Raw genomic sequence first — 27,073 nt, 5'->3', positions numbered from 1 at the left:
AATACTATCTTTGGTAATTGCTTTCTCTGTAAATATCTCTGAGATCCGGTTTCTGGCGATTGCTACTCGCGCTAATTCATCCGCAAGCTGTCCTGTTTGAGCGGCTATGATCAGGTCTGACTCCGCCCTACTCAAGTTCTGTTGTAACGTGACTAGCAGTTGTTTGTCTGTTCTATTAGTCCTGACTGAGAACTGATTGAAGAGTCTCACCTCTAATGCCGGCCTTCATCGCATCCCAGACTACCTCGATGGGTGCGCTGCCCATGTTTATTGCCAAGAATAATGGTATCCACTCTCTCAGATGTCGGCAGTACTCCTCATTTTTTAAGAAAGCTCTTTCAAAAGTCCAAGTCCTTAAAGTGGGAATGCCGTTACTACAAGCTATATTTAGTTCTAGTGGGTTATGATCTGATAATACCCTCGGGAGCTTCCTTACGTTGCATATGTCCTTTACTGAGTTCGAGATGAGCATGTAATCCAGCCGAGTATGACGTGAGTGTGGGTGAGAGAAGTAAGTGTACCCGTGGTCCCCGGGGTGTCCCAGTTACCACCCATCAGTCAGGCCATGTAGCTCGCAGAGATCCTTAAAAGCCCTAAAGACCTTCGGTTTCCTCCCTTGGTATTTAAACTCGGGGCCCAGCGACCAGTCTCCTGGTAAATGCAGGTTGAGATCCCCATAGACAATCAGGGGTAGAGGCCAGTATACTAGCTCATTAGAGATGCTCACCAGAATATCTGGGTCATCCCCCACATTTCCATAGACTGAGCATGCGGTCAGTATGTTTTGTCCATTGTTGTAGTGACATTCCGTAATGGCCCATCTTCCAAACTTATCGCAAATAGATCTTGTAAATTGAAGGCCCCCACCTTTCGCAAGGATGGCCACCCCTTTTGTTCGTGCTCCCTGTGTGGAAGCAATTATAAGTTGGTACCCTAATGTTTTTAATAGATGCTGCTGTCCCCCTTATATATGTGTCTCCTGTAGGCAGACTATATTGGCCTCCATAGCTAGCAGTCCTACCGCAACCGTTTGCCTCTTTTTTAGGTCATTAAGGCCACAGATGTTCAACGATATAATTCTTAATCTAGCCATCCCCCTTCTTTTCGCTACTTCGGTTTTTACTGTTACTTGATTTTTGACCCCTATTCTTACCCTAGCCGAATTATTTCATTGTGGTTTATTAGTCTTGTTCCTCTCTTCTCTCTTTTCTTTCTTCTTTCTCCATACCCTGTATGTATCACCTAGAATGTGTATCCTCCCTTGGTCTCCTCCCCCTCCCCTCCCTTCCCACCCCAACCCCCCCCTAGAGCCCCCCGCCCCCTCCCCCCACCACCCATTGAGTAATATCCACTTTCCATATCAATCAGTCCATAGAATTGCCAGTTTTCTTCCAAAACCCGCAGTCAGTGGCTGAGAGAGCCCTACACACACTAGATGTAAAAAGGGCACTGCTATATTACGTTGACAGAACCAAATCATTCTGGAAAACAAAGCAACTATTCATTGCTTTTGTACCACAACATAAAGGGAATCCCATCTCAAAATCAGGAATAGCCAGATGGATAGTTAAATGCACTCAGATATGCTACCAAAAAGCTAAACGCACTCTAACAGTTCCCCCAAACGCGTAAAATGGGGGCATCCATGGCATTCCTAGGAAAATGTAAAAAATGTAAATTGATACTTGTATAGCGCACTACTCACCCGCAAGGGTCTCAAGGCGCTTGTACGAATACCGCTGTGGAACCCATCCTGGCTTTCCCTGTGAGGTGTCCACTCCTGGGCACCCCCAAGGTGGAGGCCAGGCATCCTTAGCGTTGTGGGGGCCGTTGTGGAGATTAAGCAAGCTATTGCCCAGAGTTGCAGAGTGGGACTCCATGATTGGAATAGGCACAGAGGCGAGAATTATCAGGTCCGTGGAATTTTTTAGCCCAGGACCCGCCGAGGCGGGGAATTGAACCCTGGTCCCGGGCTAGACCTCTGCATCAGGGTCTGCCGCTCTAACCATTGAGCCACACTTCTCCACGGGGAAACATTCCCCTAGAGGAGATATGTAAGGCAGCTACATGGTCTACCATACACACTTTCACTAAACACTACTGTGTAGATGTGCAATCAAAGCAGCAAGCTGCTGTGGGCCAGGCTGTCCTTAAAACTCTTTTCCAAACTGCTGCAGCCGGTACAGGTGACCACCGCTAGAGGAAATACTGCTATACAGTCTATGCAAAAATATGAATTCAGCAGCCCACATGCCTCGGACGGAATATGCTACTTAAGAGGATGCATCTGTTCTTGGCATGTAGGGCTGCTGACATTCACATGTCAAGAACAGATGCATACTGGTAAGTAGCATTTTCCAACTTGTGTGGCACCTCCGGTAAACGAGTTGCTGCCCAAGCTGCAAATCATTGGCACATTGCCAACACCCAGGCCCTGCTAGCCAGATATGATAGGGCACACTGGGATGAAATTGAGCAATTGCTACAACACCTCCCAGGTAAGCATGAAGCAAAAGCCCAGGATTTAGTCCAGGAAGGGAAGCTCATGTTAGAGGCATGTGAGCTGTAGATCACATGCTTTGCATACTCCTCCAATCTAGTGTTGGGTCAGAATGTTTGCAATTAGTTTTTCTTCTAAGAAGGCTTGCCAACCACGAGTTAGGGGACTCCTCCTTTCTAGTGATAGTGCGCATGGGCATTGACTCATTGTTAGATTGTTTTTTCCACCATTGGGTTTGGATGTGAATTGCTGCACTCTGGTTCGACACCGCCTCTCAGTTCGCAATACGCTCACCCTCGACAGTATTGTTTTCGATCACGTAATTCCATCCTCTGCATATCGTATTTACAGAAAACGTTCTCTTTCGATCGGGTAGCTCGTGGAAGGCCTTCAAGCCTACTCGCCTCTCAGTGGATGGAACAGACTCAATTTAAATTCTCCCCTCTGTGCCACGTGAAGTTTCCGTGCACCAACTCTCATGAAGTGTGCACACACTGGTTCCATTCCGGACCTCTTCAGAAAAGATTCGGAACAAGACGCCATGGGAGCCGAGAAAGAACATGACCCTATCTCCATCTGTCTACGGCTCTGTGGACGAAGACATCCCGCAAGGGCAGTGTACCGTGAGTACAGATCCTCCCTTGCCTCAGAGTCCACCTCACCCCAAAAAAAGCTCTGGTCCAACCCCCGCCTCCAGGCCACGGTCTGCACCGAGACCATGTTTCCGATGCCCCGTCTTCTGGCTCTGCACCGAAACAGACCCCCAAGCCTTCCAGCTCTGAACAGCCATTCGAAATCGGGCACCGAGCCAAAACCTTCGGGATCAAAGTCTAAGTCAGGCTCTGCCTCACCCTCTTAAACACCAAAAACGCCTTTAGATCCGAAATCTCTGCATTCAAAACCAGGAACCCGAAACACTGGCATCGAAGCCTTCGGAACCGAAACAAATGGATGTGCTGATTCCACCAAAGAGCACCAGTTAGATGCTTCGCCCTCCAAACCGGATCCGAAACAACGGGAGCTCTATATTCATCCAATATCCGGAAATATTGCCACCAAGGTGACAACAAAACGCAAACCTGAGACTGAAGAGGCCTACCACATTCCTTTAAAAAGGGAAAATGTGAGTACTAACCCATCTCCTCTTCCTCTTCCATCACCTCCTTCCCCTCATTCTCACCCTTACTAATTTCACTTGAGAACTCACCACCAAATACACCTGATAATCAGGATGATGGGGATGGGGCTGGGGACAATGAGCCAACGCCTACAGCCTGGACAGATCATGACACCAATACGCCCACAGGGAATAATCCTGATCTGTACCCTACCAAGCCGTCTCCACTGGACAATAGTGTAGGATACATAGAACTGTTGGGTAGAACTGCTAACTACCATGGGTTTCAGATGCATAAGTAATCACTAGAAGAGGATTTCCTTTTTGAAACGCTCAGTAGTGCTCAAAATACTTGCACACACTCTCCATGCTCAAGGGCATTACCAGACATGTGGATGACATTTTAAATGATCCTGTCAAGGCAAGAATTCTCACCCTTAGGGTAGACCAGAAATATAAGCCGGCACCATCAGATCCAGCAGACATAAAGGGGCAGTTACCATTGAATTCATTGGTAGCTTCCAATGCAAGCAAAAGGGCAAATTCCCAAACCACACAGGTTCTCCACCCCCCCACAAAGATTCTAAGTTGCTAGACGCTTTGGTAGCCTCCCAGGCTGCAAACGTTTGGCGCATCTCCAATACCCAAGCACTTTTAGCTAGGTACGACAGGGGTGAAATGGAGCAGTTGCTCCAATTTTTAGTCCAAGGCGCAAGACCTAGTGTGGGAGGGACGGATGTATGACATTACAATGCATGCTTTTACCACGCATGCCTTTACAACGCGGTTTTTACAACGCATGCCTTTACAACGCATAGTGCTTTGGGGCGCTGGATAGTGAATAGTTTAATTTACTATTCCAACTCCAGTCCCCGTGGATAGTAGGGAAGGTGTTGGATAGTAAATTAAACCTATTCCCTATCCTAGAGCGCCCCCCAGCGCAATGCGTTGTAATGGTTTGTGTTGTAAAAGTTGCGTCGTAAAGGCACTGCGTGGTAAAAGTTGCGTTGTAAAGGATGTTTCCCGGGAGGGACAGCTCATATCCAATAATTCAATCGAGAGCGCCCTAGATGCTGCGGACACTGCAGCCAGAGCTGTCAACACCAGCGTTCTTTTAAGAAGGCAGGCCTTGTTGCGCATTCCAGGTTTTAAACCAGAGGTTCAAACCTCTATCCTGAACACACCATTTGATAAGGAACACCTCTTTGGCCCTGTGGTAGATTCATCATTAGAAAAAATGAAGGACACAGAGGTGGCCAAATCTAGGGAGCCCTCCAATTAATTGCAGGACGTGGTTTCTTTCGGAGCTCCTATCGCGGAGGGTACAAGAATACCTCCTCAGACACTGCATCTACCACCTATAAACGCAACAATCAACCCTCTGGCTCTAAGGGTTTCTTCAGAGGGGGTTACAGAGGCAACAATGGCAGGTGTAGAGGTTCCAACACATGCGCCTCCCCCTCCAATACCTAACAGTGACCTGCCTACACTCTTAACCTCCGCCCTGACCATTTAACAACTGTCGGGCGTCTTTCACTTTTCCTACCGATCTGGCAGTCAATAGCTACAGACAAATGGTTACTGGAAATTATCCGTTCTGGTTATTGCTTGGAGTTTATCAGCAAGCCTCCAAACATTCCTCCACGTTCACAGAAACATTCACCGGATCACTTACACCCTCTCAAACAAGAGGTTCAGTCTCTCCTTTTAAAAGGGGCAATAAAGCCTGTACCACTGCTATTCCACGGGTTGGGCGTATACTCCTTTTATTTTCTCATATCCAAAAAGGACGGTTCTCTCAGGCCAATCTTGGACCTCAGCGAATTAAACCTCTAATACAGTCAGACCATTTTCACATGGTAACACTACAACAAGTTCCAACTCCTGAAACTTTCTGTCTACTCTAGACTTAAAGGATGCCTACTTCCATATTCCAATACATCCCGCTCATCGCAAATTTCTCAGATTTGTGATAGCGGGCCAACATTACCAGTTCAAGGTACTCCCCTTCGTAGTCACCACTGCTCCCAGAGTCTCTACAAAATGTCTAGCAGTAGTCGCTGCTCATCTGAAAAGACAACACATTCATGTCTTCCCTTACTTGGACGACTGGCTCATCAAAGCCAGTACGTATCCAAAGTGTCTACAACATACTCACAGTCAATGTGTTGAAATCACATCTCCAACCTTCCAACACTCAAAATAACCTAGTAGCCACATTAGATACTCAAAAGGCTCTGGCCTTTCCCAATACAGCCAGAATTCACAATATTCAGGCTCTAGTTCTCTAGTTTCAGTCCAGTCACTCGCTTCCAGCTCAAATGAATATGCAACTTCTGGGAATAATGGTATCAGGCATCATGATCGTTCCCCATGCCAGGCTGCACATGCGTCCCCTACAAGAATGCTTAGCAAGTCAGTGGAACCAATCGCTGGGTCTGTTAACCGATCTAGTGTTGGTAAGCGGCCGTACTCCTCGTTCTCTGCAGTGGTGGGAGACACACAATTTATCAAAAGGAGAGCTCTTTATAGACCCACATTGCAAACAGCGGACCTGTCCCTCACTGGTTGTGGGGCTCATCTATAACACCACACAGTGCAAGGCCTGTGCAGTCAACAACAAAAAACTCTCCACATAAACTGCTAGCAGTGTTTCTTGCGCTCAAAGCATTTCAGACTCACCTGGTTGGCAAAACTGTCCTAGTTCGGGCCGACATGACAGCTAGTATTACATACAAAAACAGGGGGGGTGGGGGGGGGACACTCTCCAATTGTCGCACTTGGCCCAAGACATTGGGATGTGGGCCATTCACCACGAAATCTATCTCCTAGCAGAACACCTTCCAGGAGTAAATAATCAGATTGCCAATCTTCTCAGCAGACAGACAGCAAACACATGAATGGGAACCTCACCCTCAAGTTCTCCTCCCATACTTTCAAAGTTGGGGAATCCCTCAAATAGATCTTTTTGCTACACACCAAAATGCTAAATGCCCAAACTTTGCCTCCAGGTACCCACACCCACTCTTCAAAGGCAATGCACTATGGATGAACTGGTCAGGGATATTTGCCAATGCTTTTCGGCTTCTCCCACTCATTCCATTAGTGGTTCGGAATCTCAGACAAACATCCCTCACACTGATCTTAGTAGCTCCTACATGGGCCCGTCAACCTTGGTTCACAACCCTGTTGGAGCTGTCCCTAGTTCCACATCAAAAGCTACACCTCACATCCAGTCTCCTCACTCAGAGCCATGGAGAAATCAGACACCCAGACCCCACTTAACTGAACCTCGCGATCTGGCTCCTGAAATCAGAGCTTGCTTGTCTAAATCTCCCACCAGACTGTATGAACATCATCAGAGAGGCAAGAAGTCCTACTTCAAGAGCCTGTTATGCAGCTAAATGGAAACATTTTGTTATCTATTGCAATAACATCAATCCTCTTGTTGCTTCAATACAAAATATAATTTGTTATCCATTACACTTGCAGCAGTCAGGATTAGCTTACACTTCAATCCGACTACATCTCGCTGCAATAGCTGCGTATTTACAAAATAGGCAACATTTATCGCTTTTCAAGGTGCCAGTCATCAAAAGCTTTTATGGGAGGACTTAAGAGTTATACCACCAAGACTTCCGCTTGCCCTTGTTTGGAATCTTAACATAGTCCTCACAAGATTAATGGGCCCACCTTTTGAACCCATGCATAAATGTGAGCCACAGTTTCTCTCCTGGAAGACTGCTTTCCTCATTGCAATCACTTCACTGAGTAGAGTGGGTGAACTACAGGCACTAACCATATAAGAACCTTTTTTCAAACTTCACAGAGACCAAGTGGTTCTTCGTACTAACCACAAGTTTCTATCTTAGGTAGTTTCTGCCTTTCATATCAATCAGTTTGTTGAATTACTGGTATTTTTTTCTCAACCTGATTCAGTGGCAGAACGAGTTTTACACACCTTTGATGTCAGAAGAGCCCTTTTATATTACAGTGAAAGGACAAAATAATTTCGTAAAAGCACATCTTCTTTATGGTCAGAGAGAATTATAAAGGAGTTTATTAAAGGTCATTTTAGGGCTTTTCCTACCATCAGCAAACCTACAATTCAATGACAACTGAACACTGTTTTTGCACAGCTATTGAGACATCCTTTTGAGCCTATTCATAAGGGGGACTTAACTTATCTATCCTGGAAAGCAGCCATTCTACATGCTCTCACATTAGCAAGTCGTGTAAGCGAGCTGCGATCCTTTACTATCAATCAAAGTGCCATATTTTCAGTTTAGAGATGACAGGGTCATTTTAAGGAAAAATCCTCATTTGTTTAATCCAAAAATTCCATCAGATTTTCGCCTAAATGAACCAGTGGTGCTTAGACCTTTTTCAAAGATCAAAAAGATACTTCAGAAAAAACACTCCATATCTAGATTACGTCGCTGCCTCAAATTCTAAATTAATTGAACTTGCAGTTTTAAAAAGTCTTATCAATGCCTGCTTGCATACGTTCCCCAGATTAGAGGCTATGCTTTTTCAAAACACACAAATACAAGATGGGTTTCTGCAACCATAGTCTTCAGCCATCTAGAAGCAGGACGTCCTTTACAAGGAACTATAAGGGCTCATTCCACATAGTCTATGGCAGCTCCTGCAGCATTATTTGTAGGTGTTCCTCTGTCGCTTATATGATTAGCTGCTACATGGAAGAACATTCGTACCTCCACTCAGCACTACTCTTGCGACGCTACAGTTTACAATGACGCTGCAGTGGAACAAGCCATTATTCGCCATCTCTTTATGTGAGTTGAGCCATCGAGCCATTAAAAAAAAAAAGTTCAATGTTGTGCGTCACACTCTCCAACCACTACTAAAGAATTTTTCGTATAAACCGATTATTTTTGTCCTTTTATAATATTTACAAATTTATGTAATTTGGAAATACTGATTGGTATTCTGATTCAAACGTGAATCTATGAAAGATCGAATACTGTAGAAGAAACAAGTTATTTATCAAAACAAAAATCTGTGTTGTTAGCTGAGAAATAAGTACTAAGTCCAAATGATGGAATTAGAGGAGAACGTGGATTTGTATGAATATGAAAAGTAAGGGGGGCCTGAAAAGGGGAGATGGATCCTGGACTCCACAGATGCCAGGGATTCTTTTCTGATCCTTGTTGGACTGAAATTGATGTGGAATTTGAAGTTCTATTGGTACACATGAAAACTCCTCTTGCCCCGTGTTTTCACAGCCACCCATCCCGGATACCAAAACATCTCCGCAAGGTGAGAAGAAGAACCTGCAGAAGAACATTGCTGCTGGTTCCCTGTGTAAAGATGTGAAACGGTGCAAGGCAGACAATGCCCAAAGGCCAGCCATCAAGAGCCACCCATGCATAAATGTGAGCCACAGTTTCTCTCCTGGAAGACTGCTTTCCTCATTGCAATCACTTCACTGAGTAGAGTGGGTGAACTACAGGCACTAACCATATAAGAACCTTTTTTCAAACTTCACAGAGACCAAGTGGTTCTTCGTACTAACCACAAGTTTCTATCTTAGGTAGTTTCTGCCTTTCATATCAATCAGTTTGTTGAATTACTGGTATTTTTTTCTCAACCTGATTCAGTGGCAGAACGAGTTTTACACACCTTTGATGTCAGAAGAGCCCTTTTATATTACAGTGAAAGGACAAAATAATTTCGTAAAAGCACATCTTCTTTATGGTCAGAGAGAATTATAAAGGAGTTTATTAAAGGTCATTTTAGGGCTTTTCCTACCATCAGCAAACCTACAATTCAATGACAACTGAACACTGTTTTTGCACAGCTATTGAGACATCCTTTTGAGCCTATTCATAAGGGGGACTTAACTTATCTATCCTGGAAAGCAGCCATTCTACATGCTCTCACATTAGCAAGTCGTGTAAGCGAGCTGCGATCCTTTACTATCAATCAAAGTGCCATATTTTCAGTTTAGAGATGACAGGGTCATTTTAAGGAAAAATCCTCATTTGTTTAATCCAAAAATTCCATCAGATTTTCGCCTAAATGAACCAGTGGTGCTTAGACCTTTTTCAAAGATCAAAAAGATACTTCAGAAAAAACACTCCATATCTAGATTACGTCGCTGCCTCAAATTCTAAATTAATTGAACTTGCAGTTTTAAAAAGTCTTATCAATGCCTGCTTGCATACGTTCCCCAGATTAGAGGCTATGCTTTTTCAAAACACACAAATACAAGATGGGTTTCTGCAACCATAGTCTTCAGCCATCTAGAAGCAGGACGTCCTTTACAAGGAACTATAAGGGCTCATTCCACATAGTCTATGGCAGCTCCTGCAGCATTATTTGTAGGTGTTCCTCTGTCGCTTATATGATTAGCTGCTACATGGAAGAACATTCGTACCTCCACTCAGCACTACTCTTGCGACGCTACAGTTTACAATGACGCTGCAGTGGAACAAGCCATTATTCGCCATCTCTTTATGTGAGTTGAGCCATCGAGCCATTAAAAAAAAAAAGTTCAATGTTGTGCGTCACACTCTCCAACCACTACTAAAGAATTTTTCGTATAAACCGATTATTTTTGTCCTTTTATAATATTTACAAATTTATGTAATTTGGAAATACTGATTGGTATTCTGATTCAAACGTGAATCTATGAAAGATCGAATACTGTAGAAGAAACAAGTTATTTATCAAAACAAAAATCTGTGTTGTTAGCTGAGAAATAAGTACTAAGTCCAAATGATGGAATTAGAGGAGAACGTGGATTTGTATGAATATGAAAAGTAAGGGGGGCCTGAAAAGGGGAGATGGATCCTGGACTCCACAGATGCCAGGGATTCTTTTCTGATCCTTGTTGGACTGAAATTGATGTGGAATTTGAAGTTCTATTGGTACACATGAAAACTCCTCTTGCCCCGTGTTTTCACAGCCACCCATCCCGGATACCAAAACATCTCCGCAAGGTGAGAAGAAGAACCTGCAGAAGAACATTGCTGCTGGTTCCCTGTGTAAAGATGTGAAACGGTGCAAGGCAGACAATGCCCAAAGGCCAGCCATCAAGAGCAAGCAACCCACAGAGGAAGGCTGCATCAGCACTCAAGTACGATTGGGAGCCGCTTAGTTCTTCCATTGGGGCCGACGCATGCAGCTATCAACATTACACAAACTCTCTGGGTTAGTTAGGCCCACCAGCGTCTAGACATAGTTTGGAATATAAATCCATGCTGGACCTTGTGAACCTCACTAATTTGTGTGCAGCACTGTACATCACCTGGATTTCCAGCTCTGCTTTCAAGAGAAGAGGGTGCTACCAAGCGCATAAGGAATAATTCTCTGCTCTGTTTTGGGGTGTTTTTAAATTTCCTGACTGGTTCCACTTCCACTCCTGAGATTACAGTAGCAAGGCTATGAAACTTGAAATAAAAACCCTGTCATAAGGAGTATTTCGAAGAGAAGTTCAGTATCTCCATGGTGTCTTCCAAGCATGGCAAAGGTTCTACAAAAAAGCCTGGGTGTCACTGAGTAGCCTGGCCATTGGCCAATGAGCAGCAATGGGATGGGAAGTGATGTTACTGGGGCCCATCTCAGCCCAAGACCCCAGTCACAGCTCCAGGTAGTAAATGGAAAGTGATTCGTGGTGATTGCCTGGGCCCAGCTTTAAGACTTGATTTTTGGAGGGAATGAGGTTGGTATATGTATGGACACAAGACAGAGAAGATGCAGGAGAGCACACAGCAGAGGAAGAGGTGATGGAGATTTAGGACAACAAGGGGGAAGAAGACGATACAGCATCCCACAGCCTTCAAAAAGAAAGGAGGGCAGAAAGTTGAAGTTATACATGTTTCAACATTTGCACCCTCCAAAAATACAGAACTCAGGGAAAAGTGAAACTCTTAAGTCAACCAGTTGAGGAGGAGAAACCAGTCGTGTTAAACCAAAGAAGTTTAGAGATGGAAAGCAAAGAGGAAATATGGGAAATAGAGAGTAGAGGAAAGCTTAACCCTTGGGTTAATCTCTCTTCTATCTACAGAGCATGACCGGCAAATAAGATCAAGAAGGATTGAACATAGTCAGTCTGGTATTTGCCCACAGTGGCACACTTCCTCACCAGATCGCAACTACATAGGGAGATGTGAGCGAAATGGAGCTGGTGGCTGGAGTAGCAACTAGTGGAATAAGGAGCCTTTCTCTAAGTCCTCTGATTTAGCAGTGAGGTGACCGACTAGTTTGGTGACGTGGCGATCAATACCAGATCAAGTATGGGAACTGAGTACTGCAGACCGTAAAACTGCCACTATTGCAAGAAGAACTCATCATGACAATAGTTTTAAAGGATGCTTGTAGAGGCCGAAGTTGTGTCACACCTTAGGAAAGCTGGGACGACCTGCCCAATTTTTTCTAACCTGCTTTGTTTCCTCCTACCAGTGTACTTGGCCATCTGCAAGCCTGCAAGCATATTACATGTTCACCCTGATAGTGCCTGATATATAACAGTAAAGTCTAAGGTGACTTGAGGTTGGGGCCAGATGGTTGGTAGAAGGTGAGTAAAGGCCTTCTCACCAGTACCCCAGGGAGGAAAGTCTGCTGATCCTTGCCATGTCAATTATTCACAGTCCTCCACAAGTGTGGTCTTTTTTACCTAGGTGGTGTGTAGTGTGTTGTGTTCTATGTGCTTAGGATGTGTCGGTCTAGGAGACTGTGTTCATCATTAACAGCATCCAAGGTACAGAGTGTAACCCCCTCATTAGCCAGAACCTGTCCAGACCCTCTGCAACATCGATATGAGAATTTGTGCCATAGACAAGACCTTGTATATCCTGTTTGCAAAAGACTAGACCTTGGTGGTCCACCAGAGGCATGTTGGTTTGAGGAAAGTGTCCATACCTTGGAGTGACATGCTAAAAAAATGTACTTTTGTATTCAGTCCTAGGGTGCTTATAATGGAATGATTTTTTTGGACCACTCAATTTCAGGAAAGGTTCCAGCAGAAGTGATTATGTTGGTCAATTGCAAGGCACTTAAAACTTGTTACAAGCGAGAATCAGCACATGTGACAAATACTCCCAACAAATCATTTCTGATTGCAGCACCGAGTATGTTTGTCCACCGGCTCAGTTTGTTTGTGCCATGCGTTTTGGCCATGAGTGGTTATAAGAGTAGGCAAGTAGGGTAATTACTAGCTACAACTTGAGCAAATTAAGGGAAAGAGTGGGACTATGGCCCATTCTGGGCATGGGTGATACCAGGCAAAATCTAACTTAGGGTCAGCATGCAGTTATTCCTCAGATAGAGGTGTTCAGGTCCCAGTGTGTGGATTTGTCAGATTGAAGCAGTGTTGACATTGTTATTGTTAGAAGTAAATGCTTAGCCCTGAAGCCACTGTTTTTGTTATAAAACTACTCTTATGACGGGTGCTTTCTTTTTGCTGCCTCTTGTGGACATAGGTGGGTGCCACATGGCACATGAATGGCTTTGATGTGAAAATAATCCATTTATCAATATTTCGTTCAATTCTTGACAGGATCTCCTCTGTAGGATGGACAATATTCTCAGCAGGTTGACCCCACACACGTTCAAGCAGATGATCAAGGAGGTCAATTCTCTTCCCATCAAATCAGAGGAGCAACTGAAGGGGGTCATTGACTTGATCATTGAGAAGGTCGTCTCTGAGCCGGATTTATCAGATGTGTATGCAAATTTTTGCCGCTGCATGATGGGGGTAAGTTTAATTGCTGGGAATTTGTTGATGTGCTACTGTCCAATATGAACATGTTAAAACACCTCTCTAATCTGGGTATTTCAATGTGCTGTTGTCTGCAAGGGGCATGATTTTTGTCTTGTACCGGATGATATTTAATTCACGTGCCATTGTGCAAGGATAAATTCATTAGACGCTCTCTGAATGAGATAAGCTCATGTGCTATCTTTAGATGAGGATGAAGTCACACGCTGCTGGTTGATAGATGAATGAGTTCCCATGGTGTTCTCTAATAACAATAAGTTGACAATAAGTAGTCAACACTAAGTAGTCTTATCGCTCTGTGATGGTCGAAGTTCATGGGAGGGTCTCTAATGCGGAATAAATTTACGTACAGTGTTTTTTGATGCCACACTCTGACTGGGAGTTGTTTCATCTGATGCCCTCTGATTGGCTATCCAATTATTTCCTACATTATGAAAGGATGATAAGCTTGCATGTAACTCTTTCATTGGAGGATTCATTTGTGTTACACTACCTGATGGTGGATATGTTTGCATGCTATGTTCTGATGGGGTAACTTTGCATACCATGTTTTGACCAGAATAGGTTTGTGAACCACCGTCTAATGAGGGGATATGTTTTCACTCCAGTCTTCGATAAGGGGTAAGATGGGTATAATTAGGTAATGCTGCACCCTACTAATAGAAACATTTGAATTTTAATTAATTGAGAATCACTTATTCCTTTGATATTTCTGTAATTATCGTTCTATTCTTAATCTGAATTTATCCCCAAAAATTAACCCGTTTACCGCGGCGCAAATTCCGCCGCAGTGCGGGCGCTCCATTAGATGGGCGGGGCTGTGTCGGCCAACTGTCGTGCGCAGCACCAGGGAGGTAGTGCACGCGTCAGCTGTTGGCTGACTCGAGCACAGAACGGGTTAAAGGTCTCATTTATAGGGTTTTGGTGTAGGGCAGTGCAGCAAGTCACCTTGTTGAGCTGCCCTATGTCAAAGTCCCCCCGCGCTGGAGCCATTTCAGCAGCCTAGTGTCAAAGTAAACACCCTTGCACCATGATACAAGGGTGCCTGTGTTGTCGGCAGGATTGTTTTTGTTCAGAAAGGGGCCCTTTCCTGCACATTAACAATCCTGGGAGGCTTTTTCCTCTTTCACCTTGTTGCGCTGCCCTGCGTCAAAGTGAAAGGGCAGGAATGCACTGTATTTATCTAGTGCATTCCTTTCCTTTTCCCGAGCGCTGGCGCAAATTTTGCGGCCTACCGCCAACGCAGGCACCTTTGTACCATGGTGCAAGGGTGCCTATGTTCTCTGCAGTATTGTTTTTGTGCAGGAAGGGGCACCTTCCTGCACAAAAACAATCTTTGGTGGCTTTTGCGTCTTTCCATGTGTGCTGCAGAAAGAGAAAAAAAACTAGGAGAAATAACGTTTTATTTCTCCTTGTTACGCCTCAAGGTTTTGGCGCCCCCTAGGTTTACATGGTTGTGTAAATATGGGGAATTGTCATAATCTATGGGTGTTTAATGGAGCCGGGACCTAGGGAGACACATTTAGGTTTCCAGTGGGAACTTCGCCACAACCAAAGTGGGACTAAAGGCGGTTCCCCTCCCGGGCCCCCGATACGCTGCCATACACTTTAACTTAGTGTAACAATACAGGTGTCATAAGTATTGACTCCCCATATTCTCTTTTCCAACACACCTTAGCGCTTGTGTTGTGATTTTATTACTCACGTGGCGTGATTTTGCCACTCGCCTTTTTTGCACATGATCCTGACGAAAGCCCTACTCAACTTTTCTTTGGGGCTGAAACAAGTAGACCTACCTTCACAACTGCGAGTCAAACCACTCCACTAGTTGTCCCCTTTTGTATTTTTAATATAGCCTGGGCCGCCACGAATAAATTTATGCGACAAGGATTCTCAGAGGTATTTTTAACCAGCACATTACTTCATCACACACTTACACCACACCAGCTCCGCTGTACCCTGACATCGTAGCACAACCGGGTGGCACTCGGCCACCCGGTTGGGACCCCAATGATGAAGCATGACCAGGTTGGTGTCTGAGGGTCTTTTATAAAAACCTAATGGTGTTTTGGCATTGCAATTACTTACAGTGAGTCCAATATTTCTTTAATCAGTTTCTGGATACGTCCACATTGTTTTTTGTTGAATGGAACCACCAACTGCAATGCCCATGGAGCACCGCCCTAGGGCAGAGTAGGGCTGCCCAGCGATTTGCATTGCTTTGCCATACTCCATATCTGTGAGGCCTTGCGTGCCGTCATAGATATGATTTCAAGGTTTGCCCCGCCAGAGCATCAGAAAAAGTGACGCCACAGCGGTGCAAGGGGGTCATAAATATACCCCTAAGTCCAGGGCATTGAACTGCTGGCGTCACAGTTGTTCCACCCCGTTGCCAAACCTTTTGAATTTCAGGAGATCTATAGAGCACATTGGGTTATTTGCTTGGGATACACATGCATACTACTCTTTTGATCAGTCGTAACACTCTCAGAAATCTGTCTGTTGCCAAGACGCTGGTGTGGAAATGTCTTATCTTTATCAGAAACTGAATGCAGTAGACTGTGATTGTCTACTGTATAAAGCGCCCAAAGTTAAACAGAGAGACACTAACTAACATGTACATTTCTTTGAGGCTGGTAATTCAATGCATTGGTGCTTGTAGTACCTCAAGGGCAAATCATCAGCATCATTCCGCAATCTTGCTCTCAGAAATGTGCATTATTAGGCCATGAGATTGTTAAGCCACATGCCTACCTGCAGGCTTCACCTAACGATGGCGTGGTGTTTTTAGCTGAAGGTCCCCGCAGCAGAAAATCGTGCAAAAACGGTAAACTTCCGCAAGGTGCTGCTGAACCGTTGCAAGATGGAATTTGAAAGAGATGACACTGAGATGTTTAGAAAGAAGGAGGAGGAAATGGAAGCAGCTGGCACGGTAAGCTAGTCTTCTCTTCCACGCTTGGGTGGTCCCCCTCTCTGTTGTCCAACAGGTCTATGGACTTCCCGCTCTCTACTTTCTAACATTCAGATCTTGTTCCTGATTACCTTCAACACGTTATTTTCTTGCCCCCATGTTCATAATTTCTGGAAACTAGTTTTGAGACAAATCAATAGTATCTTTCATTCACAAATTCCCCTCACTTTTGTTAATATATTTTTAGGTAGTATGTCTTCTGATTGGGAATCACACTCAAACAATTTTTACATTATGGATCTACTCATTGCAGTTGCTTTCCAACAAATCACTAGGGCATGGAAGAACACCGCCAATATCTATTACCAAGCTTGGTGGTATGGGATTTGTTATAATCATAGGCTAGATCGGGCGTATGTCCACCCCATTTCCCTTGCTATAAAACGAGATTACCTATGGTCACCTATTACTCATTTTCTAGATTTATCTACAAATACAGCACGAATCCATAATCCCAACTTGAAAAAGTGCCTTAACCTCCATGATTTCATTTCTTTTGTTTATTCACTTATCTATTGTTTACATTAATATTATGTATTTGTCGCACATCGTCCGTTTACTATACAATTCAGTAATTATTAATAATTATATAGGTGGTTATGTTTGATATTAATATCTCATAAATGTCATTTTCCTACCCCCTCCTTTCTCCTCTTTTTTCCCTTCCCCTTCCTTCCCATATTACCTTCAAAGACTTTTAAAGTTAAGATTGTATTTCCTATTTCTGTATGTATTGAGATGTTTTATATTATATCAATACATTTTCTTTTCAAAGAAAAAAAAGATCTATTTTTTTTTTTATTTTTTTTTATTTTAAGGTTTTATAGAGCGCGAACATGACCCGTGAGGGTATCAGAGCGCTTTACAGATACAGTATAGTAATACAGGGTCATAGCACACAAAAAAAACAGGTAAAACGATAAAAATGTGTACATAGGAGGGCTTACAGAGAATCAGGGGGATGAAGGTGGGTCAGGGTAGCAGATGGGTACTGTACCTGGGGGATATGATAGGCTATACAGCGGACAAATATAATACAGTGAACAAGAAAGGTAATGTACAAGGGCGCAGGATAAAGCAACAGTCTATCCAGTTCCTGATCCACAATGCTTTGTTTTACAAGTAGCTGTGTCTTACTCATGTTATAGTCCTGAATGAGTTGGACCACACCACACCTGAAACAAGATCATTTGCATGTGCATTTCAGGAAATGATTCAAATAGTTAATGGCCACTGAGTCCTACGGCGTCTTGTACTTAGATCCTGAATTCATGGCCAAGCATTAGATTTAGCCTGACATTGACAGATTCAGCACCCGTGAATAGCCACAAAGCACTGTGCCATATGTACACCCCTTTTACACCCCAATGAAGTAACCAGATCTTTTTTCCAACAACAAGCTGAAGTAAATGCCACAGCTCTGGTTGACAAGCAACCCTTGTATACGGGGTCCTTGCCATAACTGGATCTTTCAAAGCATCTTGTGTTTGAAGAATCAACCAAAGATAGTCTTTGCATGAATCTATGAAAGATACCAATGCTGGAGAACTGTTGTTATACAAGTAATTTTGAAAACTTTGCAGGTTTGGCCAGTGTAGGAGATGCATTGTAGTGGTAAGTTGCAGACCTTAACCTTGGAGATTTGAGTTTTAATCCCAGCATCATCACTTGACCAACGTTTTGTCATTCTAGGCGAACCGCTTCATCTCCCCATGCCTCAAATTGTTAATATGTGTAATGGGATGTACATATGTATAATTGTGCAATGCAAAAAAAAACAAGAAATGTTTAATGTAAGTAGCCACTGTACAGTGTGATGTCTACTACTGCCCCTAATATAAGTCAATTTCCCTCACTGAAATCCTGTTTTCCGAGATGGTTTCAGCTGAATCTCACACAGCACCTCAAGTTCAAGATAATTCTAGAACTTAAAAAATATTTTCTATTCTTTGCACCTCAGAATGAACTCCGCATTATGTCAAATACCTTGATAAAAAAAGAAAAATAAGGGAGAGGATGTAGCCTTACGGCTAGAGCTGGTGACCTCGAAGCTGGGGAACTGGGTTCGTGTCTCGTCAACGACGCTCAACATCCTGTGATTCTGGGAAAATCACTTAATCTTCCCGTGCCTAACAAAAAAGAAAAATTAATGTGTAACGAAAACCGGTGCTCATGTAAAGTGCTCTGATACCTTGGGGTCTAGTTCGCGCTTTATAAAACTTTATGAAAAGAAAAAAAAAAAAGTAAGTAACCCTGACCCCTTTCCTTCGAAGCCTGAGGAAAAGATACGCCTTAAGGAAGAGCTGGAGCTGTCACGAGACCAGTCTAGGAGGCGGCATTTGGGTAACATCAAGTTGACTGGGGAGCTGTTCAAGCTAAAGATGTTGACGGAGAACATCATGCATAACTGTGTGGTGAAGCTTTTCAAGAAAAAGGACGAGGATTCGTTGGAGCACCTGTGCTTGCTTTTGTCCTCCATTGGCAAGGACCTGGACACTTGCAAGAGTAAGGTATGGCCTGTACTACTGTGCACACATCCATTCCCTCACAATAAAGTGCAACCATCGTACCACCGCTTTGAGTACTCCAAAGCACTATATACTGTCTCTGGTGTGGGTACCTAGAGAACACTCATGTTCGAGGCATATGAGCTGCAGATTGCACACTATGCATAGATTGCCACCTAGTGTTGGGAACGGATGTTTGCAGTTTGTTTTGTAGAAAAGTCTTTGGAATTCACGGGATAGGTGACTCCTCCTTTGGATGATACTGCGCATGGTCATCGGCTCCATCCCCCAGATTGTTTTTCGCCATTAGGGTAGTGATGGAGCTGTATAAGAGATAGGGATGTCCATGTGATATGTATCTAATTAAGATAATACTGGAACAGATAAAGGTAGCCGGGGAGGCGGGTGGGCGTGTGCAACTCTGCAGCTCTACATGCCAAGAACAGATGCATACTGGTAAGTAGCATTTTCCGTTCGAGGCATATGAGCTGCAGATTGCACACTATGCATAGATTACATAGCAGTTCCCACACCTAGCGGCGACCACCCGTATCTGTTGCAGTGGTTTGAAACAGAGTTTTTAGTACAGCTTGGCCCACAGTGGCTTGTTGTTTAGTTTGCACGTCTACACAGTAATGCTTTGTGAATGTGTGTGGTGTAGACCATGTGGCTGCTTTGCATAGGTCATCTAGGGGAATGTTCCCTAAGAATGCCATTGAGGCCCCTATTTTCCTGGTAGAATGGGCTTTTGGTGGGATTGTTAATGTGCGTTTAGCTTTTTGATAACATATTTGTATGCATTTAACAATCCACCTAGCGATCCCGGACTTTGAAATGGGATTGCCTTTATGTGGCGGTGAGAAAGACACAAAAAGTTGTTTTGTCTTACGAAAGGGTTGTTTTCTTTCAATGTAGTACAGTAATGCTCTCTTGACATCCAAAGTGTGTAGAGCCCTTCCTGCGACTCTTTGAGTCTGCGAGAAAAACACGGGCAGCTCAACAGATTGATTTAGATGAAAAGGGGAAATGACTTTTGGAAAGAATTTTGGATTAGTACGAAGAACCACTTTGTTATGATGCATTTGCAGAAAGGGTTCCTGAATGGTAAATGCTTGTAGTTCACTAACCCTTCTAAGAGACGTAATGGCTACTGGGAAAGCCACTTTCGAGGTTAGAAATTGCAATTCGCATTTATGTAATGTTTCGAAGGGAGGTCCCATTAACCTTGTGAGAACTACATTTAGATTCCACACTGGTGTGGGTGGTGTTTTGGGAGGAATTATTCTTTTGAGTCCTTCCATGAAAGCTTTAATAGCTGGCACTCTAAAAATAGATAGATGTTGTCTATTTTGCAAGTATGCTGCAATAGCTGCAAGGTGTAACCTGATAGACGTGTAAGCTAAGTTACACTTTTGAAGGTGCAGTAAATATCCAATGATGTGTTGAATAGACACATCTAGAGGATCAATTTGGTTGTTTTGGCAGTATATGACAAACCTTTTCCACTTAGCAGCGTAACATGCTCTAGTGGTGGGGCATCTAGCTTCCTTGATAACGTTCATACAGTCTGGGGGAAGGTTGAGGTAACCAAACTCTATGACCTCAGGAGCTAGATCGCTAGGTTGAGCTGAGCAGGGTCCGGGTGCCTGATCTCTCCACGGTTCTGCGTGAATAGGCGTGGAGATAGGATTCTCTCGGGAGCGGCACACGTGCATCCCACTGGAAGGTACCCACAATGAGCAATATGATACTGCCCAAAATAATGACTAGATTTCATCTGGAGTATTAGAGAGACACCAGATCTTAGCATCTCCACCAAAATGTGAGGTTTGGAGAGACTTCAGAGACGCACTGCGTGCACGACGGAAATGTTAATTTCAAAATTAAATAAATCACCTGGGTGAAATTCCTACTGTAGTATGTTTTCTGTAATCTGCATCTCTAGGAAGATAGAGACAGACTTGCGACAGTGAATACATTATTTATGTAGAGATTGCATAATGTAATCGAAGGTCATAGCTCAATAATCCAGTGATGTATACACTGTAGTAAGATGTTGCTTTGGAGTAGTGGGGCTTTTTTTGAGCATTTTTAACACCCAACTAAACCAGGAGAATTAATTTCTCAGATAAGCTATGTCAACTGCGGCTTCTCAGCAATGGCGGAGGAGCGTCGCCCCACTGCCTGGTGCAGAGCCAGCAACCATAAAATAAAATGATGTTCAAGCATTGTTTTATTTTTTGTTTACTGGCTCTTAGCCAGATTGTGCAGGAAGGGGTGAGGCTTGGGAGGGGAGGGGGGGGGAGTAGGAGTGCTTGTGCACTCCCTAAGTACATCTGTGTGTTTGGCCGGCCCTCTCAGGCCGACCAAAACACACATATGCACTTAGGTTTCTCCAGCCCGGCGGCATTCAGCAGCCGGTCTAGCGAAACCAGACAGGCTCCATGACCGGAGAATTGCGTCTTTCCTGCCCGCTCAGGTCAACACGGGGATTGGATGGGAGTCTGCCCCAGGGGCTGCTGGGACTAGGAAGAGGACAGCAGGAGTGACGTGAACGCGGAGGCAGCTGGTGGCTTCAGGTTAGTTTAAAAAAAATATATTATTAACAGGCCCCCTGCGCGGAACCCGTGCACCACCACCCATTGTTAGTGGCGGCCGTCAGTGAGCCATGTTCCAATTTGCCAATCTTCATGATATGACCCTTAGCATCTCTCACACATCTTCTACACAAAGATGAAAGCATTAATGACTTGTACAATAGTTTGTGATGTATACACATTGATGACTGTTTAGCACCCCGTTTCTCTTTTCTGTGCGGAGCCACCCGGGCTCAAAACTAACAGTGTCTTCTTTCACCAGCCAAGAATGGACCAGTATTTTAATCAGATAGAAAATATCATCAAACAAAAGAAAACGTCATCTCAAATCCATGTCCTGTTGCAAGATCTGATCGAGCTGCGTTTGGTAAGAATATGGTTTTGTCTGCTGTCTAGTTCTTTACTTGTTGTAAACCTGCCCAGAGCTGGTAGGCTGCACGCTGGCCACTCGGCAGCGTGTCGGCCCCCGGCCCCGGTTTATGTGGTCCTTCGATTTGTGCCAAGACCATCTCCTTGTTTTTGAAGGAACTAATGTACTGAATATAGACTGCACTGCATCAGGCACTCATACACCTGCCTACCCAAACAGGGTCTTTTGGTAGTAAGAATCACAAGGTACGCAGGCGTAATAATGCATGTGCAGACTTGTGATTTTGGAGAGTCTTCACCATAAAATGGGGAGTGTTCTTGCAAGATTGACTTGTTCTTCGGTTCATTAACTGATGGGGTATGGCGAGTACTTGTGCTAGGTAAGGAGTTGAGGAATGCAAGGGGCTTCCTTCTCTTCTTCAGTCTTGGAGCCTGGGTGTAAACCATTCTTCAGAGGATTGGTCCCAAGTGAAGACCGTGTGGCAGCTTTCATGTAATTATTTCTTTTTCAGCGTAATTGGGTGCCCCTGGCTGAAGAAGTTCCCAAGACTGCCGACCAGATCCACAAACGTGTCCAGATGGAAGAGCAGTCGGAGTCCATTGAAGAGCATAATCTGACCCCGATGATGCATGATGATAAGACGGACCCTAACCCGATGAAGCATGATGATAAGACGGACCCTAACCCGATGAAGCATGATGATAAGGTGGGCCCTAGTGGGCACCAGGGATCTGGTATGGTTGATGCTATATGTCACTGTGCAGTATTTCAAAGTGGTAGACATCATATACTCTGTAGCTGTGTGGACTTCAAGAGTCATTCCTCTTCCCAGACTGAGCCTAAGACATCATCAATAAATGGTACATTATAAGACAGTTATTCGTGTAGGTTAGAATGACCCTGCAGAGTCCACCTTCATGGATGTCTTCCCTAATGACAGCGATCTCACTGGCTCAGGTCTTAGAAAGTCCAACTATCCCTCTGGACCTACTAGATTTTTCTTACTGAGACTGTAGACAGCAGAGCCCTAAACAGATCTGTTTCTCTTGAAACTATTTCATTTTTTTCTATTATTGTACTTGTTATGTTATGTTATGTTATGTTACCTGTTTTGTAGAGCGCAAACAGCTGCCCCAGCGACGGGGCGTCCCGGCGCTAGAACCGTAACACAATCAGCTGGCAACGAAAGAGGGACCTACGGGGAGGTAAAGAGGTGGGTTTTGATCGATCTGCGGAAGGCTAGCAGATTGTCCATGCAACGGATGTGGAGAGGGAGGGAGTTCCACAACTTGGCCCCCAAAAGTTTAAAAGAGCGCCCTCCGATGCGACAGAACCTCGTGTGGGGTATCAAAGCTAGGTGTTGCCCCATAGACCGAAGATTCCGTTGCCCACGATCCTTTCCTTTGACTTCCTGTTTTGGAAACCTTCACCCATCCTCATCCACACACACACTCATCTCTACCTGTACCTTGCTATATCCCTCTGGCTCCAGGAAAAGATGTATTTCTGGAACATATCTATAAATTGTTATTGCAGCTGCTGGTGCTTGTGGAACAGAAGGGGGCCAGGAGATCAACAAAGCCATGAAAGCAGTGCTGGTTGAGCAAGACAGCCACCTCGTTGGTGACAAACAAATGTTGTGAACTCTTTCTTGCAAACTTCAGGATTTTATTCCATGTGCTAAAATATATTTGCAAGAAATCAATCTTCTCAGTGTCAACTGTTCAAATCAATAAATTCCATACAAGACATCACAGGAAGTGTTAATTGGTATCATTTAGAAAGTTCTCCTTCCCAAAAAGAGTAGTGATAAAGCACTTCTTCCGTTCCCACATTTTGCTCAGTGATCTGAACCATCAGCGCGATCTAACCCTTAGAGGTGTACGTGCACTCTCATGAATCAACCCTTTCAGCTGCCACACACCTGTCCATGTTTTCACACCACCATTTTGTGTTTGAGGTGGTGGAATCTGCACTACCACATTTCTGTGAAAGGTCCTTGGATTCGAAACCCCTACTTATTTATTTATTTTATTTTTATTTATTTATGCGATTTTTAAAGCGCTGCAATTACCCATAGGTGTCTCGGCGCTGTGAGCTAAGTCTGATACCAATAATGTAAATCTCTGAAGCAATATTTTGTGTATTTTATGAATAATCAAGTCATTGAGAAAACAACCATGTCTTTAGTTGCTTTCTAAAGATAATCAGCGTGGGACTGGATTTTATGCTCAAAGGAAGGGAGTTCCATAATTTTGCAGCTGCGATGGTAACACAGGACTATTGGTGCCGGTGACTCATTTTATATTCAATGTTTTTGGATCATATTGACATTAGCATGTAATCATACAAATGTTTTTATCCTGTTATGTTCACATTTGGATTGACCATAGCTGATGTAGGCCTGCATTTTAAAAGGGCTAACGTCTGGTTACCGTCTTGATTCATAACATGTGTATTCTCATGTCTAGGGGCAGATGAAGCACTATTTAATGAACCTGATTCTCCTGGTTTTCTTTCCCATGTAAAATGTTTTCCTTACTTGATAACTGTTGACTGGTATTTACTAGTGCATCTGCAGAGCTCGGGCTGATCCAGTGTATCTTATTTTGTTGAAGATAACTGTAAGCTTCAAGGGCATTTTGGTAAGACTCATTGTGAACTGTGCTAAGAAATAAATGAGCATTCGATTGCAACAATTGCTTTAACCTGATTGGAGCATTTTGTGGCAACCATGTGTAGGTGCAACAAATGTTAGAATTGTGTTATTTAAGCTTGTGTGGAGTAGACCATGCAGCAGAATACTTTAAGACATATTTTAGTCTTTCCTTTTTCGACTTTACAGAAAGATAAAGCAGAATAGGGTACTCTCTTTATGGGAGAACTGATTTGATTTTAATTGGCTTTTATACGAGTCAATTTTATACTAATGTGTTCTCTCATTAACATGATAGTGACTGATTTGAGCTTCATATTTACAAAGCATTGGTTATTGAGTGATACTAATTTGGTCATTTTGGATCGTAAAGGTTGTTAATCTTTCTTTAAAACTTTATGGTTTTGAAACATAATCACTCTCCGCCTCTCATTGTGGTGCCTAAAGTGCTGTACATTATTTAAATGTATGGATTTGATGACTAGTCTAGGTTCGGGATTTCGATTAATCAGAAAGCGTATTCATGGGCCCTGAAATTTGAAAGAAGAAGCGCTCCATCATATTGGTAGCAGAGGATAGTTATGACTTAGCCTTGGGGGATGCAAAATTTGCCCCACTTCAATCATCATTCCTGATTTTCCATGGTCCCAGTCGGATTATTGATGGCGTTTTGGCACTCCCAAAAGCAGTTGCAGCATCCTAGGAGTCCGAGTTTAAGTAGAGTTATGTGATTTTGCTTGTGAATTGTCGAGAGTTGTGGTATTTGTAGTTCTGATGCTTTGTCGTGTTTTGAATTGGGGTTTATATAACGAGGGGGGAGGTTTCCCCGACGCTCTGTGCTATGATTCTGGGAGCATATGACTTAATTGGGTAGATGCCAGCGGCAATAGAATGCAGGATATTCTGAAAAAGCAAGAAAATAGACCCATTGGCAGTAGGGTAGGATACCTGACTGTCATGATTACTCGGTTGTAAACAACCTATGTGTTGGGTACTAAAATCGCATAGAGTAACCTAAGCGAACTTTGCTGTGGATGCGGGAGAGACTGTCCGGCTTGCAGGACTGTGTGGCTGTAACTGTGTTGTCGATTGTATGCGACATAGATGTAAAGACGTAAAGTGAAGGTAACACTCAGTCCCAACCAGTACCGCTCCACTGTGGGGTTCCCCAGGGCTCTTCTCTGAGCCCTACACTTTTTAATGTGTATATGTCCCCACTGGCAGAAATAGTATCCCCCTTTGGAATTAAACTGGTTACCTACGCGGACGACACCCAACTAATCGTAACAATGAATCAGGCAGAACAGTCCCTGGTGGATCTGTGCTCCTGCCTCTAAGAAGTTACTAACTGTCTTAACAGACCACACCTTAAACTTAACGGCGAAAAAACTGAGCTCATACTGTTGGGTAACCAATGAACCTTTTACCCCAACTCTCTGTGGTCGAGCTGCATAGGACCGGCTCCTTTGCCAAAAAAAGAGATAAAAAGCCTGGGCATCTGGCTCGACCAGGACCTCACTTTCAGAACCCAAGCAAGGAAAACCGCTGCTGTCTGCTATGGTCTGCTCCGAACCACACGGAAAATACTGGCCCTTCTACCCTGCCACTCAAAAAAGCTCCTAATTCAGGTGCTTATCCTTTCCAGACTAGACTACGGCAACACCCTCTATCTGGGCGCCCCCAAATCAGTCATTTCTAAGCTACAGGTGGTCCAGAATTCAGCAGCAAGACTTCTCACAGGCACTAAAAACCGGTGCTCGGCCAAGCCAGCCTTAAGATCACTCCACTAGCTCCCGATAGAGGAGAGAATTCATTTTAAATTCCCTTGCATCACACATAAAATCTTTCAGGTCAAGGGTCCTCCTATCATTAAAAACCTGATCAAACCATATAAAGCCAATAGAAAGCTTTGCTCTGATGATCTCTACCTGGCCGGCACCCCAAGAAGTAAGAAAGCACAGACAGGTGGCCGCCTCTTCTCCTATAACGCCTCCAAGCTCTGGAACTCCCTTCCTCTCACTATCCGCAGGGAAACCAACCTCTTGACATTCCGCAAACATCTGAATACCTGGCTATTTCAGTAATTCCATCTGCCCTCTAGCCACCTCCGCAGCGCTGGGATGCTTCCGGGTAGCCATGCGCTATACAAAAACATCTTTCATTTCACCTAATTAGGTTGGGTGAGAATTAGCTGCATTATGTAAAAGAGGCGCAAAACGGCATAATTACCCTCCCCAAAGAAAACTAAATGTAATGTGGGGTAAGGGAGCAGAAGATGTGAATGGGGAAGGCTTGAAGTGAGGTTATTGAACAGTATTGGACTCTTAAAAACACAGAGCACTTGTGTCCACAACTAGTCTTTCCTTATTCTTATTTTTGTGCATGTACGTAGCACAGGAATACTATCAAACCCACAAGAATTAGAGAATGGAAAAGATGAAGGATTTTGGTTGAGCCACAACTAAGCAGTAGTAAGTTTATGTATACATCATTAAGTGTAATGACAAGTCGACCCGAGAAAGAGAAAGGGTCTCTATGTTAAGCCTACCTATCTTTGTCTGCAGAGTAGTTACCCAACGAGATGGAGGTTTAGTGGAACAAAGGAAT

The 27,073-nt window shown here is 43.9% G+C and overlaps 1 protein-coding gene across 1 annotated transcript in view; it reads left to right on the top strand.

Moving 5' to 3' along the window:
• The window catches only part of LOC147684091 (uncharacterized), a 224,995-nt gene extending 202,178 nt beyond the window's left edge, over positions 1-22,817 (top strand). Inside the window, exons 9-13 of the mRNA XM_086944452.1 lie at positions 13,144-13,341; positions 16,157-16,297; positions 18,610-18,846; positions 21,703-21,807; positions 22,322-22,817. Of these exons, the coding sequence (XP_086800578.1) occupies positions 13,144-13,341; positions 16,157-16,297; positions 18,610-18,846; positions 21,703-21,807; positions 22,322-22,681 (1,041 nt within the window). The 3' untranslated portion in view covers positions 22,682-22,817. The remainder of the gene's footprint in view (positions 1-13,143; positions 13,342-16,156; positions 16,298-18,609; positions 18,847-21,702; positions 21,808-22,321) is intronic.
• The last annotated feature ends 4,256 nt before the right edge of the window (positions 22,818-27,073 follow it).

The sequence above is a fragment of the Lissotriton vulgaris genome, chromosome 11, assembly GCF_964263255.1.
Source record: "Lissotriton vulgaris chromosome 11, aLisVul1.2, whole genome shotgun sequence".
Taxonomy (NCBI): Eukaryota; Metazoa; Chordata; class Amphibia; order Caudata; family Salamandridae; genus Lissotriton; species Lissotriton vulgaris.
Note: the sequence above shows the minus strand (reverse complement) of the source record. Positions and strands in the feature narration are given on the sequence as shown.